General features: G+C 45.8%; 3 protein-coding genes and 1 non-coding gene across 7 annotated transcripts; 3 read left to right on the top strand and 1 right to left on the bottom strand.

Moving 5' to 3' along the window:
• Nucleotides 1–141: 141 nt before the first annotated feature.
• On the top strand, nt 142–12,510 carry ttll6 (tubulin tyrosine ligase-like family, member 6). 4 transcript variants are annotated; one of them, XM_061810914.1, is made up of 18 exons: nt 142–712; nt 1,922–2,087; nt 2,561–2,691; nt 2,984–3,109; nt 4,443–4,480; nt 4,554–4,672; nt 4,849–4,979; nt 5,049–5,205; nt 5,430–5,573; nt 5,779–5,864; nt 5,943–6,168; nt 6,317–6,441; nt 6,585–6,773; nt 7,859–8,000; nt 8,855–9,058; nt 9,125–9,190; nt 10,541–10,646; nt 11,763–12,510. In XM_061810914.1, the coding sequence occupies exons 2-18, from the start codon at nt 1,962–1,964 to the stop codon at nt 11,924–11,926; spliced, it is 2,280 nt and encodes a 759-aa protein (XP_061666898.1). In that variant the 5' UTR covers nt 142–712; nt 1,922–1,961; the 3' UTR covers nt 11,927–12,510. The 4 variants fall into 4 exon arrangements, with proteins under 4 accessions (XP_061666898.1, XP_061666897.1, XP_061666896.1 ...); XM_061810913.1 differs by having other exon boundaries at nt 143–712; nt 4,852–4,979; nt 6,281–6,441; XM_061810912.1 differs by having other exon boundaries at nt 144–712; nt 6,281–6,441; nt 11,763–12,508.
• Nucleotides 145–217, bottom strand: trnar-acg (transfer RNA arginine (anticodon ACG)). The gene has a single exon. It is a non-coding gene; the product is annotated as a tRNA-Arg (tRNA).
• A 1,001-nt stretch (nt 12,511–13,511) lies between the features above and the next one.
• hoxb6b (homeobox B6b) lies at nt 13,512–16,974 on the top strand. Its single transcript, XM_061810928.1, has 3 exons — nt 13,512–13,793; nt 14,903–15,711; nt 16,359–16,974. Exons 2-3 carry the CDS (start codon nt 15,264–15,266, stop codon nt 16,619–16,621), a joined length of 711 nt encoding a protein of 236 aa, XP_061666912.1. The 5' UTR covers nt 13,512–13,793; nt 14,903–15,263; the 3' UTR covers nt 16,622–16,974.
• Nucleotides 16,975–17,280: 306 nt separating this feature from the next.
• hoxb5b (homeobox B5b) lies at nt 17,281–19,167 on the top strand. The gene is made up of 2 exons (XM_061810924.1): nt 17,281–18,098; nt 18,211–19,167. The coding sequence occupies exons 1-2, from the start codon at nt 17,495–17,497 to the stop codon at nt 18,456–18,458; spliced, it is 852 nt and encodes a 283-aa protein (XP_061666908.1). The 5' UTR covers nt 17,281–17,494; the 3' UTR covers nt 18,459–19,167.
• Nucleotides 19,168–20,705: the final 1,538 nt, after the last annotated feature.

Below are 20,705 nucleotides of genomic sequence, written 5' to 3'. Positions count from 1 at the left end.
CAGCGGATGTAAAAAAAAAAAAAGTAGCCTCAAAAAGCAGAAAATGTGGATTTGTATAAGTTTGTTTTGCAGTTGCGCCACCGTTCACACGCATTCTTGTCCCATTCATTCAATGAGGTTTTTTTTTCAAACGGAAAAAAAATTCGAGCTAGCCAGGAGTCGAACCTAGAATCTTCTGATCCGTAGTCAGACGCGTTATCCATTGCGCCACTAGCCCGTTAAGAGCACATCCCGTAAAAATCTTATAACAGAATGTAAAGGAGAATATCTGCCGCTAGAGGGGGCTATGTTGTATTCGTCCAAAATAAGATGCTTTGTACGATATATCTTGATACATTTCCAATGTGACTAATGAACATGGATGTACTATTCTCGATTTTTGACAATAGTTTGTAAATCCTGACACATTGTAAAATAAATTTTAGATATAAAACCATAACCAGAAGTCCAGCAGTCGCACAAGCCAGTGGAAAAGGGAGAGTAGCGACCAATCAGCAAGGAGAGGGTCGACAGCCAATCAGACTTTAAAAGGCCGGCGCCTCCGTGTTGCTGATTGGCTAAAAACAGAAGCGGCTGCCTAATGTGGAGTTGACTTGTTGCGTCTCTTTCGTGTGTTTTGTCTTCGCGTTCAAGTGTGAAGAAGAGCGACACCGAAGCAGAAAGAAGGCAATAAAAGCGGCCTCTTGTCCGGTAAAGATCTCCACCAAAGCAGGTTAGAAACGTTTGCAACCTCTTTTAAGCTAACGAGCTGAGCGGTTAGCAGCGGAGTGGTCTCGAAGGGCAAAGCTGGCGGTCTCCATGGCGACTGGGCAGCGTTTGGTTTCCCTGACAGCAAGTCGTAAATTGGAGCTTTCACCTCTTTTCATTCGAACAAAGCTTACAAGCTCAGAAAAAAGCCATATGTATGTCTAAAATACGCAAACGTGGTGTTTGATCGCAGTTTGAGACACACTTTACTATTTTACTTTTGGCCCTTGTCTACTTGGGAACCTGTCGAGTGTAACTTCAAAATTCTATCAAGTACTGATGGATATATGATCACTTATTGCTACATGTAGGACCTTTTCAGACTATCTGGAACAGTTTTTCCCATAAAAGCCCCTACAGAACCACATTTTTCAGTTTTAATGGTGTCTCTCGATAACTTGTACATTTTTTCCTTCTAAACAACTCATTTTAATTCGCTTTTGAGCGCTTAAAAACCACAACTTCAACAGCGTGTTGTACAAAAATCAAAATTGAACATCAATCCCAAGACACACTTGAAGGCACCATAATTTTAAAACAATAAACCTAATCTAATGAAGCATTTAGCGCAAACTGGTGACTGACTAACTCCAAAGCCAAGTGCGTTTAAAAGTTATCAAAAGATGTTTTCTATTGGTCAGAAAATCACACAGCGTAGCTGCAAAAGTGCATTACGACTTTCTACATTTTCTTGAAATATTTCAATCGCGAGATAAAAACCACTTGCATATTTTTCCGAATGCTAACACCTTGACCTAAGAGTTTTTCAAGAGTTGAGCCATAGCAGTCGGTTGCTATGGGAACGTTTCCTAACTATCTGAAGCTGCTCTGTTTTGCTACGACATCATGACGTGACCGCCTTTCATCTTTCTGAGAGATGCAGAATACAACAGTTATCATTTATGATTAAATTTTGATATGCTCCAGATAGGCTAGTGCTCGAATGATGAGAAAATAGAGTGATTAAGTGCTGATGTGCGCGGGTGTCGCAGTCGCTGATGCGGTTTAAGATGATCATCTAATTGGATGACCGCACTTATACGAAATGAGGACTCTGATGTAGGCCACAACTCACACCCAGGCGCTCACACACAGACTTTTCTAAATGTCATCTCTCCGTCAAATGCGCAAAAATCTGAATTTTTTTTTCTTGCACTTTCTAATTGCTCGCCAGATCCCAGCGATGACCGTGTGGACCGAGCTCGCCATGAAACATGACTCTCGCTTCCGCTTTTCCTGGAGACTGTGGCTCGGGGCTTCGTCTTGATGCGGCCTGGCGTCTTCCCCGGAGCCGGCTCGGGCGCCCAGGCGGAGGCGAGTCGCTGAGGAACACAAAGAAGGTCACTGCCTGCAGCTGAAACAAGAAATCATTTCAAAATCACTCACCAGTCCCAAATCTCACTTTATTTACATGTTATTTACAATTTAAATTTTATAATAAAATAAACACAATAAAATAAATAAATAAATAAAAAATTCAAGTTATTAAATTTGTTATATGTTATGTTATGTTACATGTTATTATTAAATTCAGCCTATACACTGAATTTAATAAAAATAATTTTGTCACATTTTTGTTGATTAGATTTTGTCTCATTATTCTAAAAAGATCATGCATTTATTTTCATGCGTTTGCTTTATTCTAAAATTCATTAGTGCACATTTATTTAATAGCAGTGCCTTGCATTTTTGGATTTTCGCATGTTAGGTTGAGCTCAATCGAACTTTTTTTTTAGTTAGCTGTGCGCGTTTAATTTGAAACAGTAGCAGAAATCCTGCCGCATAACAAAGGACAGCAAATGTCATCACACAGGCTGACTGGGCCTGGAGCGGCGCTGAGGATCATCTGCATCACTGGACACTGACACCCGGCACCCAGTCCTGGCCCAGGGTAAACCTGAAATGCCCCCCGATGCCCCACCTGGCCTCCATAAATGATAAACAGTAAGAACGTCTCTCTTCTTTGTTAATATTTCACTGGCATGATTGTAAAATGAGAAGTCAGCCGTCACTAAACACTCGGGATTACATGTAGTCTCCGTAATATTGCCGGTTTGCTTTTTTGCAGTTTTAATGCACAGAATTACATTGACACGATGTATAATACATAAGAACTGTCACACAGCTATTGTACTGCTGCAGTACATCACACTCTCTCTTGTGCTAACTAATACTTCGTTGGCATACAAAACCCACCAGGCTCATATTCTAATTTGTCACATTTTGCGTGGTAAAGGATGACTTTGCCGTGCGGAGACAAGCAGCAGAATGGAGGAAGAGCGCCGAAAATCACCCTAACCCCAATCACGTCAGGCTGCAACCCAGGGAGTTTCCACAAGAGGCGAAACAGGACCAAGAGGAGGTACCGCACCTCCCTCACGGATGACCTCTTGCAGTGTATTCGGAAACTATTCGCAGTGTTATATACATTTCCCATATTTTGCCATGTTACAGCCATATTGTGAAATACCATAATTTCCGGCCTACAGAGCGCAACTGGTTTTAAGCCTCACCCAGTACATTTGTAAAGGAAATACCATTTGGTACATACATAATCCGCACCTGTGTAAAAGCTGAAGTGCGCACATTGAAACACGAAATATTTACAAAGAAAGACGGAACACAGAGTTTAACACTAGCGCGGCGGTAATGCTAACTCTAGCGCGGTGCTGACAAGGCCGGTTAAAAAAAAAAAACTGACCGGTAAAAATCACTGAGACATGCCAGTAAGAAAGACGGTACACAAAGTTTTCAAAGTTTTAATAGCTTAGCGTAGCTTAACATAGGAACAACACGGTAGCTGGTAAAAAAAAACAGCTGCAGAGTTGCAACATGGTAGAACAGCAGTAACAAGGCCAGTTGAAAAAAAACATAGCTAAATCACTAAGACACGGCAGTAACACAGCAGCAACAGTCTAGCGCGGCCCTAACGCTAGCGCAGCGCTAACAGCGCCGGTAAATAAAAAAAACATACCGGTAAAACTCAAAGGGACATGGCAGTAACACAGCAGCAACATCCTAGCGCAGCGCTAACAGGGCCGGTTAAAAAAAACATACCGGTAAAAGTCACTTCCTCTGCACATATATTCCACCGCTCTCATTTTTACCTTTTCCGCTCGAGTGCCCCCATGCCACAGATAGAAAAAAATGCAAAAAATAGCCGCATCACCGCATAAGCCGCAGGGTTGAAGGTGTGAGAAAAAAGTTGCGGCTTACAGGCCGGAAGTTACGGTAAGTCCTTTCCCCCTCACGTTTCTATGCAACATCCCATAATGACAATGTAAAAAAGCTGTAACGTAACGAAATAGTAAGTAAAGCACTGTGAATACTTCGTACTGTAGATACCCTTGATAAGGTCAAATCTAATGTTACCATGATACCGTCCCTTTTCGAAAAAGTCGGATATTTTCTGAAAAACTATTTTTGCGGGAAAAGTTGAAAGAAAATCTTTTTCAAAAAAGTTGTATATTTCTAAAATAAGTTGTATATTATTGGTTGAAGTTGCAGTTTTTACAAAAAAAAGTTGTATATATTTTTAAAAACTCAGGTGTATAGTTCTGGAAAAATCAAGTTATTTTCAATAAATAATAACAAGTACGGGATCCAAGACGAGGTGTGAAAACTTTCTGGACGGGCTGCTGGTGTCGGGGAAGAGGCTGTTGTGTCCCTGTTTGTCTTTTCCTCCCTTCCAGATGACTGAGCATCAACTTGACCAGCTGCAAGTACGAAAGCGGTGTGTTTGCGAGACATCACACGGACGGCTAAACACGTCTTCTACGGGCGCTAATGTGTATTTCGTACGTCAGTGCGGCGCGCCGCCCGTCGCTACGGCCTCAAAGCGGTGGGCGAAGGAGACGACTGGACGCTGATGTGGTCCGACTGCTCCGTGTCTCTGGACAGGGTGAAGGGCATGAAGCAGTACCAGGTATGACCGAAGGGTTATCCAGTGATTCCGTCCATGAAATTAGCCTCCATTTATCGCTACTACTTTATGACGACGATTAATTTCATTCGCTTGTCCCCATTTGTGGTAGAACGGCAGTTCCTAGTTTCAATGTTGTGGTCCAAAGAACCCCCACCTGTGCGTTTGATCCCTTCCAGAAGATCAATCATTTTCCCGGTATGATCGAGATCTGCCGCAAAGACACTCTGGCCAGGAACCTGAACCGCATGCTCAAGCTCTTCCCTAAAGACTACAACATCTTTCCCAGGACGTGGTGCCTTCCCGCAGAGTGCGTCTGTTATCCACACCCCTCGTCTCGAAACCGTCTCAATTATTATTATTCTTTTGTCTTTCCCAGCTACTGCGACTTCCAAGCGTACACGCGGGTGAGAAAGCGCTCCACTTTCATCTGCAAGCCCGACTCGGGCTGCCAGGGACGGGGGATCTTCATCACCAGGTCCAGCAGAGATATTCAGCCCGGAGAACACATGATCTGTCAGCTTTACATCACCAGGGTGGGTGCTCACAACATCAGTGATCAGTGTACCGATAGTGGAGCAAGCTGCCGACCGGGGTCCGACGATCCTGGATATTACCAACTCCGGTCTACCCCCAAGTCAATGTCGAGTCCTCAAAAAATTTTAGCCAAGTCCTGAAATTGGTGACATTTGTTAGACATCAAGTCATCCTGGACTCGGGTCCAGTCGAGTACACTTCACCTGTCCTGTCTTGAATTCAGCCTTTGGTGATGGACGGCTACAAGTTCGACTTGCGTATCTACGTGCTGGTGACGTCATGTGACCCGCTAAGGATCTTCCTGTTCAAGGAGGGGCTGGCCCGGTTCTGCACCACCAAGTACATGGAGCCGACGCACGGCAACATGGTGAGGACGGAAGGTCTTGACTGCATCACCAATGTCGGCAATACGGTGCCACTATTAGCGTAGCCTTCTCTGCTAGACTAAACGTTATCACAAGTACCTGACCTTTAATTTACTCAGAACTCAGATTGGACCCCAGAACCTTAGAACTACAAGGCATACGTGTTAATCGAAGTGTGGTTTAGTCACTTTAGATTTCTCTTACCAGGACGAAGTATGCATGCACCTTACCAACTACTCCATCAACAAGCACAAGGACAACTTCATCCGCGACGACAACACGGGTAGCAAGCGGTGCGTTGCCACGGTGATGCGCGGAAAAAACACCGGGAAAATTTCCACCTGCCCGTGTTCGGTTTCCGGTTCCTCCAGGAAGCTGACGACGCTCATCCGGCAGCTGGAGGCGGCCCGCGCCGACACGGCCAAGCTGTGGTGCGACATCGAGGACGTGATCATCAAGACGCTGATCGTGGTGCAGCCGGTCCTGAAGCACAACTACCGCACGTGCTTCCCCAACCACGCCGCCGCCAGCGTCTGCTTCGAGATCCTCGGCTTCGACGTTCTGCTGGATCAGCGACTGCGGCCCTGGCTGCTCGAGGTACCCCCAACGCCTCCGGACCCCCTCCTCGGTTTTTTCTTGCTACGCGGCTGAACAACAAGCCTAAACGATAGTTAAAGCGCCGTTCGGTGAGCATGAGATCATCTGGCAGGTGAACCACTCGCCCAGTTTTACCACCGACTCGCAGCTGGACCGGGAGGTGAAGGACGCGCTGCTGCTGGACACGCTGCTGCTCATCAACCTGCACGCGTGCAAAAAGAGCAAGATCGCCAAGGAGGAGCGTCTGCAGGAGAACCGGTCCAAAGCAGCGAGGTGAGACTCCTCTCCCACGGCCATGTTTTTGGGTTGTGCTCCTGAGTTTTTAGATGTTAGCCGTGGGAGTAAATACTATTGCGGGCGGCCTACGGCTCTCTCGACCTGACTGACTCGAGTCCCTCTCCGGTTTTGATTGAAAGGTCCAAGGAGCTGCACCAGTCCAAGGTGGCCTCGGCCCAGCAGACGGACACGTACGAGAGCAAACATCTCGGAGGCTTCCGGAGGATCTTCCCCAGGGAGGGCGGAGACAAGTACGACAGGTTCTTCACGCAGGGAAGCACGTTGGTGCAGGCCACGGAAGCTTCCAGAGCCCGACAGGAGTGCGCCAGGTAACTTCAGTAAAAATCTATTGAGTTATTGCCTCAAAATCCCAATTTCTGATTTCAATCTCCCAACACACATACTTCTGGGATGCGCTTAATTCTCCCTGTTCCCCAGCATTCATTTTCCATTCATATACAGCAGGGGTGTCAAATACATTTTTCTCGCAGCCCACATTGTTGTTGCCGTTTACCTCACAGGGCCGTTATGACTGTGGAACAAAAATATTTAGTCATCTCGTCATATTTGCGTCATCAATCTGTGAACTAGTTTTGGAATCACAAATCAAGGGTAATCTGTTTTTCAAATATCCACGTTTGGGAACACAAAAATGCTTGTAATATCTCAAATTTATCATTTATGATGTATGACAATTTGAGATTTTGGTACATATTTTTACAAGAATCATGGAACTTGAAACTCTAGATTTGGCGTCACGGGCCACGTAAAACCAGGTGGCAGGCCAGATGTAGCCCCCGGGCCTTTAGTTTGCCACCTGTGATATCCAGCATCTCGTAAAATAATTAGCTCATTGTTTTATTGTAAATGAATACAATAAAACAAGAAAACTATTTTACCAATACCTTCAATGTTTTAAATGTGTATAAATGCTTAGGTATGTATCATGAAATGAACTATTACTGATAAATGTTTGAACATAATTTAATTATAAATAAAACAAAAAAATGAAACTAATTCTAAACTACACAATTTAAAAATTTGAACAATTGTTTGATTTATACACTTTGTATTGCTACTACAGTCCACAATTGGTCCGTAAAGTATCATTAAATGATTATGAATTATACTGGGAATGAATTATTATTTTTTAAAAAATGAGTATTTTTTTAAAGTAATGTTTTAAAAAAAAAGGTTTTGCCACCCTGTTTGGAGCTCGAGAAGATATTATAGAAAAATATTTTTATAAAATAGAAATAAAAAAATCGGTGTGTGGGGCTAGGGGCTTCAAAAATTAAAAATTTCCTAATCTACTTAATTCACTCTTGGCTCATATTTTATCATTATTATACTGCATTATAATTGAAATAGTGATTGGATTGAGGCTGAAGTGGAATTTTGCTGTCATTGGTAGGCAACAACTGCAGGAGCTGCGCGACAGGCATCGGGACCCCACCGTCGCCCGACATCGGAACTCTCAGGGGGAAACGGCGGGGGAGCCCTCCAGACGCCCCGGACCTCGACCGGCACACCGCAGACCCCCCGTCGCCCACCCGGTGAGCCCCTGAAGCCGCCGCGAGAGGGCGTCCCGGCACTCTTTTGTCCCAGGATGAATTGCCGGCCTCCTCTTTGACCCCACTGGCAATATTCAAATGAGCCAGATGATGCTTGCACATTTTTACTCGCCGCCACATGCAAATGGACAAAACCCCAGACGTGACAGGGAGAGGGGGGGTGGGGTCAAACGTGGCCATAACACAGATATAATAGGTGCCAAAAATGATCATTTGAGACCACACAAAAATAATTTTGTCATTCCTGGATAGTCGAGTAAGCAAATGGAGCACCACGTCTTGTCAATACCGTTAAGAAAATCGGTTTCTGGCACAGATGATCCATTTGTTTAGCCGTCGTCGCGCACGGCAACCATAATGAACGGCCACAATTGTGTATTTTGCGTGCAAGTTAGCCGTGCGGATGAAGTACTAATTTGCTCTTTCGTGCACCCGCGGCCACTAATTGGTATGTTGTGGCGGCAAAATAAGCAAACGGCTTCTCTCGAAATTGTCGAAGGCATCTGTTGGCGAAGGTGCTCGCTGTTTCAAATCGTGCACACCTTGGAACTATTTCAGTCGACAAAATTTGCATATTGCGGCCACTGTTTAGTCTTTTAGTATTTAGTATTTTGTGCACACGTTATGATACGCATTGCTGCTGAATTGTGGCCACAATTTAATATTTCATGAGCAGGAATTCTTCAGGGCAATTGTTTATTTAATGCGCTCATGGAAACGACGCCGAACCGTCCCGATGAGTACGTCACGGCCACGGCTGTTCAAATATTGAACAAAATGCGACGACAAGCGAGTGCGAGTCGGCTCATCAAAACAAATTTGTTTTGCTCCTCAAGCGTCCGGCTCCAGTCGGAACCTGCGAGCCAGAAGACGGGGACGACGAAGAGGAGGAGGAGCGGGTCAAGGCGCTGATCCAGAGGAAGAAGCTGCTCCTGGACATGGGCCTGGTCCAGCACATCCGCCAGCTGCTGCAGCTGGGGGGCCGCGACGACCGCGGTCCCGCCCAACGGGGACCGCCGCCCGCCGGGAAGATTCTGACGGTGACTGACGTGTCCGCCGACGCCTTGGCCGAAATGTCGACTAACCCCCGCCCCCTCCCACTGCAGCTGGACTCTCTGATGCCCATTTCCGAAAAAAGCAAGACGTCACCCTGCGTTCTGGCATCCACACAGGTGCGTGACTGACAAAAAAAAGAGAGAAGAAAGTATTTTTAAAACACATTGGCAGTTTGTTGAAAAGCATCAAATACATATTTTGTGCTCATTCACTTCCATCATTTGAAGTCTCTAAAATCTAAAACCTTGATTATCAATAGTCTTTTTTTTGCATGTTCACACACATGCATTGTTTTAAGATCCTAAAATATAATGATATCAATAATACATTTTTTGTTTTACTGTGTAATGTGAGTGAGATGAATAGACGGTATATTTACAATTAAATCTGATTCTGTTTGTCTATTTATGTTACAGTAATATTTGTATAATGAGCGCGAAATGGGCAGTATAATGTTGACAGTGTGATAAATTACTGTACACCACATCATATACTGTAATGAATCATAATTGTTCTACATGAAATTAAGATGCTGGAACGTAAATGTAATTATGTAACCATTTTTCAGTGCTAACCTGAGAGGTACAAATATGGACATTATTGTCGTGGCCTCCATTCATATCCACAATATTGAGTGTACATATGTCACATTTTCAACATTAGTGCAACGTCCAGGAAGTATGTATTTTCATCCATCCATCCATTTTCTTTGCCGCTTATCCTCACGAGTTTCGCGGGAGTGCTGGCGCCAATCCCAGTCAATGGGCAGGGGGCGGGGTACACCCTGAACTGGTTGCCAGCCTATCGCAGGGCACATACGCACTCACAATAACACCTCGGGGCAATTTAGAGTGTCCAATTAATGTCGCATGTTTTTGGGATGTGGGAGGATACCGGAGTGGCCGGAAGAAACCCACGCAGGCACGGGGAGAGCATGCAAACTCCACACAGGCGGGGCCGGGGTCGAACCCGGGTCCTCAGAACTGTGAGGCCAACGCTTTACCTACCGATCCACCGTAAAGCCCATGTTTCTCATCTTAAAAAAATAATAAATATGAATGTGGTGGGCTGTGTGTGGCCCACGGGCCGTAAGTTGCACACCTCTCGCCATTCTTACAAAAGCTCATATGTCTGCATTATAGCGCGTTATATTATATGGATACAGCTATGGAATATTTTTACTATTAACAATTCGGGGAGGCTGAAATGACGATTTGAACAATTTAAAGATAATCAACGGGGCTCGACGATTAATCGATTGTCATCGATGCACTTTGGGCTGTTTACCGAACAGGGCGAGGCATAAAAACGACAACACTCACAATGCAGCCCACAGCTACTGCGTTGTGAGTACATAAATAGGCTTTATTAAGCAGTTTTATTTCTTTAAACGCTTTCACTTCTAGTTGAATCTGAGGAATCGTTTTTTTTTTTTTTTCGTGGTTGTTGTTTTGTGGTCCCTGCAGTGCTCGCTGAGGCCTTCGAGCACACTCAGGAATTTCCACGGTCAGGGACGCCTGCAGCTCGAAGACAAAGGCTGGAGCGTCGGTGCCGTGAGGGTCCCGGGTCCAGGTGAGGGGGGGGGGTCCTGAACTGTGAGGAATACGCACATTTGAGTACTTACTTTGTACTACAGTAGAGTTGCAGATACTAGTGTGTGCAAAAAGACTCTGGCTAACAGTACAAGTACTGATTCAACTCAAGGAGCTTATAGACTGACATGTACTTTTAAGTACGAAAAGCAAAAATCTGTATTGTTCATTATATGCAATGCAGGGGCCATTTTGGAATCAAGAAAAATCTGCATACAAAATAAATCACTTACAGAAGAGAAGAAGAAAAAAAACCATTGCATTTGTTTTTTGTTTTTTGTCTTCTCTATAGCACAAGAAAGTTCTTTAGATTATATATTACAATTAATTAGTGAAGAGTCCTTTAATGTTTACAGTTTACAGATTCTTTTACAGTATCCTGTCTTTTAGTATTTGCTTAACTTTACAACAGAGAGGAAAAACTGTAAAAAATAAAAAATAAAAAAAAAATCCGGCCAATTATTTGCAGTTTTTTCCAGATTTTTTTTTTAAAAACACATTTGTTTGAATTTAATTCTTTCTCTTCTGTTGTAATTTGTTCCTATGTAAATAAATAAATAATACGCGGGCGATTTTCGCTTCCTGGTCGATTAATCGATTGGGTGCGACTTAATTCCCCAAAAGTGGTTAGAATATGTCGCCATGAACTCCATTCCTAGGGTAAAATATATTTTTAATTATGTTTATTTCTTTTATAATGCAAGCTCAATTCTGACATTTCCCGAAATGAGAAAAACAAAAATAAAATGACCATTTTTAAAGTGCTCATATTGTAAATGTTGAACGCCAGAATTTTTATTTTTTTTTTTGTGGGGAGGGGTGGTTGTCACATTCCCCACGATTTTCAGAAATAAGGCCATTGATGGGGAATATCTTGTTTCTCTGAAACTTCTCATAGTCGTCATTGGGTTTACGTTTAGAATATTTTACTCAAGATCTCAAGCAGGCTTAACTTTTTACCTCTTTCAAAAACAAAAACAAAAACAAAACACAAACAGCTATCATGATTTTAGCTAAAAGTACAAGGGAAGTATTTGTGCAGTTTTCCCCCCCTCAGGCGAGTGAAGCGTCCCGGGCTGTGTGCTCGTGTTTGCAGGCCCTGCACGCCTGCCGAACCTCGGCGGGGTCCCCGGACGGAGCCCCCGCACAGAAGGCGACCCCGCGGACCTGCAGGGCCTCCTGGTCACCTCCACTCTTCCCCCTTTGCTGCGGAGACCTCGCCTCGTCCGATGGGGCCCCCAGCATGGGGAAGGACCCTAAACGAGGGGGACCCCCACCCCACCCAAACCAACCAACCGCTGCTCACTGCAAGATTTAATTAATCCGACTTGACTACTTTTTACTCTTTAACTTTTTTTTTTTGGTCTATGATTTGAACTTTGTGTGCCAACTCGAACACAAACGGACCTCCTCAGGGCGCCAACTTCACACTGGAGCTTTCATATTTCATATTTCATTCAGGAATTGACATGAAGCGGCCTCTTACTGTTAAACCTAATTACATAAATGAATTGTTTATGGGGCATCCTCATCAGGAGTTTTTTTTTAAATACAAGACCCTGCACGAATGGAATTGAATTAACTTTTTTTTTTAAACGTCGTTTTGTATTTAAAGCGATTTTCAGCTGATGTAACATATTGCATTTTTTTTTTACTGTGACCTTTTTTTTATTATTAAAAGATAATGCACGTGGCAGCATTTTGTCAAGAGGCCATAAAACTTTACAACATTTGTCAGCTGCTTTTGTCTGCACTCTGAAAATAAACACGACAAATTGGCCCGCAACAACAACACGACGTCAACATTTTGGTGGCTCAAAAAAATAGATTTGAGTGTGTTTTGAAAATGAGACGCTGAATATTTGGACAAAGACGATTATCGTAAAAATATCGAAATGTTCCGTTTTGAAATGGCTTTTCTGTAATTAAAAATGTATTATTCTGTATAAAATAATAAGTCTATTCAGATTTTGGCTCATGAAAGGGAACGAAAAAATTGCATGATTCTCTGTGAGATAAAAAAAAAACACTCTAATTGAATTTAAATCTCTAGAAATGTTATAGCTTATTTCCTCTATTTTTCAAACATTTTTTCGGTTATTTTCTGCTGAGTTTGTTTTTTAGGCGGCCTGAAGACGAAAAGCGGCACAAAGGTGGAATGTGTGTCAGGAATTTATGGTTTTATTGCGCGTGTAAATTCCGGAAATCCTCTTTCATGCCGGCCCACGGCTGGAAAAGACATTTGACGCAAATGAGAAGTCAGAAAATATGAAGAGTTATGAACAAAATATTTTTGGAGGGGCTCTAGAGGGACTTTAATGCGAATCCAAGAGAGGAAAATGAATTTACAGAGCCAGACCTTATTGTTTATAGTGGAAAGGGGGGAGTTTACTATATGGGAATAAATTAAATGAAACGACATTTCTTATGAAGCGAAAATGGAAAAAAATCATTCATGGCCAATATACATGTAGAGATAAGCATGAAATATTTTAGATTTTCAAACATTTTGGGTGTTTTTTTATTGCCTTTTACTCGTTTGACTAGGATACATTTTTTGACAACACTTCCGATATGAAGCTTCCGCGTTGATAACCGATGTGTTGTTGGTTTTTTTTCTTCCATTTTTTTAAATCCGTATAACGCTGAAAATGGAATGAAAAGGTGAACCATTTGGCAGGTCTTGGTGTCACAAATTCGGAACGGTTATTTTGCCGTCCTGGAGGAGCCTCGAAAGTGCGCGCGCTCAAGGGCTGCACTTTATGAAAATTTACAACTTCGCCGTTGCAAGTTTTACGACTCGGGCGGCTCCGGGATTGGCTGGCGGGAATCATGTGCGCGGCCGGGGCGACAACTTCTTGTTCCCCAATAGCTCGCCGTGCAGCTGCTCCTTTTCGAACCGAGAGCAGACGCTCTTCTTTTATTTTTCTTTTCTTTTTTGCGTGCGCTATTATAGTAGGACCCCCAATAAAATGGAGCAAAACCGCGCAAGAATTTGGGCCGCGAAGTGGACCGCGAAATGTCATGGCGTCCTTTGCACGGTGGGATTCTATTGGACCTTCTCTGGAAAACTGGACCCGAGTTATGGGGGGCACGCGGTGGCACGACTGATGGATGTGGCGCTGGGGTAAGGCCGCCATGTTGGCAGCGACGAGTTCTGCATAAATGTGTGTCTGCCTGTGTGTGTGTGTTGCGTTTATTGCGTTTATGCGGCAAGAAAGATGCTGCAGTGCCTCTCTTAAAAAAAAGGAATTTGTGGATAAAACGCCACGTGCACGCGCGGCCCGAGGGGCTGCAGGTGAGCCGTGCACGCGCAGGTCCACTTTGTCGACGAGGTTCCGATGTGAGGTTGCAGAATTTGGTGCTGCTTGTTGGTTTTGAATGTTGCAGTGGCGTTAAAACAAGACAAAAAAGAATAAAATCAACACCCAAGAAGCTTTATTGTCGATTATGTGTAACAGAAATGCAGATAAAATACAAATAGTTGTCTCTGAGATGAACCAAAGTGGAAATGTAATGTCAAATATGACTTAAAAAAAATAACAACCTAAAAATATAAAAGCGATCACGTTGAATGGCGATTGGGCGGAAAAGGTCAATCATGCTGTTGTCTTCTTCTTTTAAATATGAACATAAATGACAGTAAAGCTTTTCGAATCATTCCAGAAGAACCAAAGAAGAGGTGTCGATTGTTTTTCCGTGAATTTAGAACTTGATTCATTGTGCTTTGGCCAGCCACGGTCGCCATCTTGGCTACCGAGGCCTGCGCAGCAAATTGACGTTGACTATTTTTTTTTCTTTGCTAATTTATTGTGGTCGCCTTTTAAAAATATCCAAGCTTGTTTTTCATGACTTAATGTGCACAACTACGTGTATTTATGTTGCAAGAGAGATTTGGGATTTTCTCAACGTCTGCCTGGCACATCTATTTATGCAAAAATGTATATTGCTATAAACGTCTAATTTGTGCATATTTTAACAAAGCTGCATGTACGATGATGAGAAATGAATGCAAGTGTTAAACAAGGCAAAAGTTCATTTGTGGGATGGAAATGATGATCGCCAAAGCGGACGTCGCCTTCCAATCTGGCCTCATTGATCAGCAAAACAAAGCACAATCGTCGCTAACGATGTCATCGATCGGCGCGCGCGATCGGGTTGATTGGCGTGCTGAGCGATCGCCGCTGATGCTGATGCTGATGGTTTGGTGAAGAGTTTGTTTTCACGACGTGTTAGGCGTGATGATGAAGATGAAGATGAAGATGATGAGGAGGATGTCGTGCTTTAACGGTCACGCGTTTCCACGCGTCCCGGCATCGTCTGCGCGCGACTGGATTTGGAGGCACCCGGGAGCCGGTGCGCGCAACAAGAGCCCCCCCAACGGGCGCAATCGTGCACGCGCGGACGCCGGTGATTGGCCAGAGGTGGATCAGATGGTACGCTTCCCCTCTGTGTTTAGTGGCACCTCGCAACCCCCCTCCCCCCTCCTCCTTCCTCGCAGCAAAAGGCAAATCTCCGATAAAGTAATGGCAAAAGCACTTGGACTATAAAAGACAACAAATCATTTTCCTCCGGAGTGCGCCCCGTTGTCCACCCAATGAGTTCCTATTTTGTCAACTCAACTTTCCCCGTGTCTCTGCCGGGAGGACAGGACTCTCTCCTGGGCCAGATCCCGCTCTACACGTCGGGGTACAGCGACCCGCTGAGGCACTACTCCGGCGCGGCCACCTATGGAGGCGCCGCCGCCGTGCAGGACAAGGTCTACCCGGCCTCTTACTACCAGCAGACGGCCATCTACGGCCGGGCCGCCGGCGGGGCTCCGTGCGACTTTAGCCCGGCGGGGGGCTTTTATAAGGACGCCGAGGGGTCGTGCGCCTTCTCCGGCCGCGACGAGGGGCCGCCGCCGCCGCCGCTCTTCGGCGCTCAGGAGCACGCGCAGCGCAAAGGCGAGTGCGTGGGGGAGCAGAGCGCGGCCATGAGCGTGGACGACAAGTCCTCCGCGCTCATCTACCCGTGGATGCAGAGGATGAACGCCTGCTCGGTCGGTGAGTGGCGCCGCGCACCCGCTTCGCTTTTGGCGTTCTTTGCGCGCCTCGGGCAAGATAGGCTGCATGCTGACCCTGGCCCACGCACGCACGCGCGAGGGCGCGCACGCACTCGGGCCTGCACGAAGAACCCAGCAAACACTTGTTCTGACTACACGATTAAAAGTGTGTGTGTGTGTGTGTGTGTGTGTGGGGGGGGTACTATTAAAGAGTAGCTGAAAACCTCACACACACACGCATCAAACACACTTTTCAAGTTTGCACGAATAAATGTCGTTCAATCCATTAACTGTTGTATGCTGTGATTGTATTTTTGTGTGCATGTGATTTGTTAAAAAAAAACATAAATGGAACGAGATCTGAGCCGATCTGGAATTGTGTGCGTGTGTGTTTATAAAACGAATGCAGCAGCACCAGGCATGCGCACTCACGCACAATTACACAATGTCGCAAATACGTACGTGGAAATATTTGCGTTTCATAATTTTCCGCATCACCGTCGTCTCGATTATTATTTTTTTGCTAAGTTAAACGAACGAAATTGCATCCGCACGTCAAGGCAGGTCTCGATGGTGTATCGAAACAACAATACAAACAAACACAGAAGCAAAAAATGTGTGACCCAAATGTGGTGTGTTTTGGCGCAGGCCCGTTCGGCACCAGCGGTCGCAGGGGCCGCCAGACCTACACCCGCTACCAGACGCTGGAGCTGGAGAAGGAGTTCCACTTCAACCGCTACCTGACTCGCAGGCGCCGGATAGAGATCTCGCACGCGCTGTGCCTGACCGAGAGACAGATCAAAATCTGGTTCCAGAACCGCAGGATGAAGTGGAAGAAGGAGAACAAGCTGCTCAACCCGCCAAAGACGCCCGAGGAGGAGGAGGAGGAGCAGGCGGAGAAGAAGAGTTAAAAAAAAGAAATCATAATAACAGTAATAATAATAACGAGAAGGACACTACATGTGTACAAAATATGTTGTAGATATTATTCATGTGTCTCGTGCTACGTAGAGTTGCTTTTAGACCTCTGTGTGCTTCGTCTTGATTTAGAGACTATGCAAACATGTACAGACTTTGTAGTGCTTTTTTCCCCCTCTTGTTGTAGGCCTCAAAAGTCTTGTTCGTGCACGTGTTGTGCTTGTCCTCCTTCCGGCGTGTACATAAAACGTCCGCAACTGCTATTATTATGATGATGATGTCATTATTTATTGCTGTAACGTGTTCGATGCAATTATTTTGTTCAGGAGAAAAAGACATGTACATATACAATTAAAAAAAAAACTTTTGATGTATGTTGCAAAGCCTGCCGGTGTCTTTATTTTTGATGTATTAAATATGACACGATCAAACGGAGCGCGAGGCTTGAAACAATCGGGGTTAGGTTCCAAAGTGTGCTCAAAATCCTTCCACGAATGACGGATGAGTTGCCCGTCACTGGCCCGAGGCCGATTCCCCGCGCGGCCGCCAGATGGCGCCGTCGGCACGCGCGGACGGACGGGGGCGCTCGACGGGGAGGCACCATTGACTAGAGTCTAACGACCATTATTTCGTCATCATTTGTACGCGCGGAGCATGAATTACCTCTTGAAGTCATCAGTGAGGATTTACGACTGGTCAACAAAGGCACGTGATTCCCGAGCGCGCTCCCATATTTGGCGACATACCTGGCAAAGTACAGTAGGGCTTCATTGCTTATAATTCATGATTGCGTCCATAAATCGTGCAAGCACACAAGGATTATAGCGACAAAGATCTACAAATCGAGGCTTTAAAAAAGCAAGCAAATGAGCTCGTACTTTGTAAACTCGTTCTCAGGGCGCTACCCAAATGGCTCCGACTATCAGTTACTAAATTATGGGACTAACGGCGCAGTGAGCGGCTCCTTCAGAGACCCTGGCACCATGCACTCCGGGTCCTTCGGCTACAACTACAATGGCATGGACCTAACCGTGAACCGAGCCAACAACGGCGGCGGCGGCGGTGGCGGAGGCGGCGGAGGCGGCGGCGGTCACTTCGGGGCGGTGCAGCAGCGCGAGGACGCCCGGGGCTTCGGCTACCGCCAGACGACCACCTGCTCGCTGTCGTCCCCGGAACCCGCGCAGCCTCAGCCGCCGCCGTGCGCCGCCTCCGCCGCATCCGAGGGGAAGGGCGCCTCCCCGGCTTGCGAGCGCGCCACGGCGGCCAACAAAAGCGGCGGATTCCCGGAGATCGACGACCCGAGCGCCGCTGCTTCCGAGACCGAGGACCGCGGCGGTTCCGGCTCGGGCTCGGGCGCCGCCCAACGGGCTCAGGAGCCCGGCGGCCTCGCCACCTCGTCCGCCCCCACAGCCAACGAGTGCCACGCACCGCAGATCTTCCCCTGGATGAGGAAGCTGCACATCAGCCACGGTAAGCACGCACAACCCCAGGCCGCTTCTCGTTTGTCTTGAACCCGCCAGGGTCACGTATCACCTTGCAACTGTATCCTATAACAATTCCAATTTTTTTTTTCTTTCTTCAGACATGACCGGACCGGACGGCAAGCGGGCCCGGACCGCCTACACCCGCTACCAGACGCTGGAGCTGGAGAAGGAGTTCCACTTCAACCGCTACCTGACGCGGCGGAGGCGGATAGAGATCGCGCACGCGCTGTGTCTTTCCGAGAGACAGATCAAAATCTGGTTCCAGAACCGCAGGATGAAGTGGAAGAAGGACAATAAGCTGAAGAGCATGAGCCTGGTGACGGGCGCCAGCGCCTTCCACAACTGAGCCCCGATCACCTTCGCCAACACCCCCCCCCCTCCCTCCACCCCCTTCCACGGCGACCCCCGGCCAACCTCTGCTGCCGCTGCTATGGAGGTGAAAACGTTCTTGAAATAATATTATCCATAATAATAATAATAATAATAATAATACGACGGAGGGGAAAATACTTGTAAAGCTCTGAAGCGCAGCACCTTGCAGCATGCTATTGTGATAGAAGACAAAACAAAACAAAACAAAAAAACAAAAACAGTATTCTGTGGTTCTTTTTAGTTGTGGTAGCGTGTAGGTGTCATGTCATATTGATGTAAATATTAATTAATTGTCTTTTTCTCTCGGACGTGTTTCAACTTGAGCTCTTTCTCCAAGTGGAGTGTTTTGAAAATTGAAAATGTCGTAAGAAGAAGAAAAAAAAAATTAGCAAATAAAGCTGCTGCCATTTGAATGTAAACCAGGGCCCACCGAGCCTCGTCGTGCATACTCGGATTGTTTAGGCTGTCGATGTGTGTGTTTGTGCGCGTGTGTGTCTGTGTGCGTGCGTGTGCGGGTGTTTGTGTGCGTGCGTGCGTGTGCAAATCTAGGCAGTGATGTCAAATTTTGTTTTCTTCTCGCCAACAAGCTTTTTGTATGTACACGTGAACTCATAGCGCTTGGAAATAAAAAGTTTCTCTCTCTCTCGTGCGCGAGTTTTCTGATACTTTTCTTTCCCGGTTCAATGGCAGATTTAAAAATAATAAAAAAGAAAGATAATTTAAATGAAAGTTGCTTACCTTGCGTTAGGAAGACGTCTCTGTGCGTGTGTTTTCCGTGTTTGGGTGGTGAGAAATATCCCCCAAAAGAGAACCAGAGATTGTCTTATAGGCGAGAACAAGTCAAAAAAAAAAAAAATCCCTCTTTCCAAAGATTGTAAAGGGCCTATATGACACACAACACTCGGCGCAAAGTCACGTGAGCTCCATAAAGTTGCTTTTATGGTTTTGGGGAGTAGACAATGTTCAATATAATTCACGCGGGCTTGAATGAGGGTGACGGCTTAACGGCGTGCGAGGGGACCGACGGGCCCGGGCCGCACTTGCGGCGGGCGGGCGGACGGGCGGACGCTCATATCTGCCGACTCCCAATGTTTCCATAAAGCTTATCCACGGGGCCTGCACGCCGATTTTATTGCCTTTTAATCGCATCTAATTTCATTTCATCTTACATCCTTGCTTGAGTCCACATTTTACCCGGCTAAAATAGCCACGATTGGATTTTTAGAGCTCTGACGATCCTCCTTGCGTATTAGGGAGCGTGGGGGGAAAAAAAAATCACACGGTTTTTGTTTTGTGTTATAACATTTCTTTTTGTGTGCGTGTGTGTGTGTGTGGAGAACTTGAGCGAGGTTCTGCAGTGATTGATGCCCACCAGGCGAGTCACTGGGCGGCCAAAGGTGGTCCACGGGCCGCATCCGAGCTGCTGCACCCAACAGGAAAGCCATGATGCCTATCTTCATGTTTTTAGTATCTTTCTCTTTTCGCGACAAAAAGTGAGCTCAAGCCCTGCACGATTTTTTTTCCTCGCACATATTCATAACTGCATTAAAGTGGCAATTTGGCCGCGTTATGACGACTTTTGCATATTGATGGGGCCGACGTGGAGCCGGATGTCATGCATTATTCATGGGGACGGGATCATCCCGGGGTCAGGAGACCAGGCGGACCAGCTTTGCGCGGTCACGGTATAGCGCGCAACGCGCAAAAAAAAAAAACAACGCGAAGATTCTGTGGGTAAAAAAAAAAAAATTGTCATCCAAATTTTTTAAATGTCTATTCTGGGGCAAGTTGGAACCGGGGGAAAAAAATAAAATATCTCTCACAAAAGCATTTTGCTCAATAATTGCAAGGGGGAAAAAATACAATCGAGACATCGTTTAAATGCAATGATGAAATGTAATTTCATGAAAGCAACGAGCCGCGAGTGACTAATTTAAACACGTTTCATTATGATGAGGGGGGGAAAAATGAAATATGCGCTTGGAGTTTGTTAATTGATCAAAGACCAGGGACATTGGTGGTGTAACGAGGCCGTGCTCCCAGCAGAGGGCGCCTCAGACCGGCCTGGGGGGATGATGGATGTTTTTTCTTTTCTTTTTTTTGTTTTTTTTCCTCCCTTCCACTTCGACGTTCTTATCTTCGCCCGTACAAAAGGGGGGGGGGGAGGGAGGAAAGGTGGCGTGGGGGTCACGGAGGTTAGAGATACTGCATGGCGCTTTCT

The sequence above is a fragment of the Syngnathoides biaculeatus genome, chromosome 22 (genome assembly GCF_019802595.1).
Source record: "Syngnathoides biaculeatus isolate LvHL_M chromosome 22, ASM1980259v1, whole genome shotgun sequence".
NCBI classification, from domain to species: Eukaryota; Metazoa; Chordata; class Actinopteri; order Syngnathiformes; family Syngnathidae; genus Syngnathoides; species Syngnathoides biaculeatus.
Note: the sequence above shows the minus strand (reverse complement) of the source record. Positions and strands in the feature narration are given on the sequence as shown.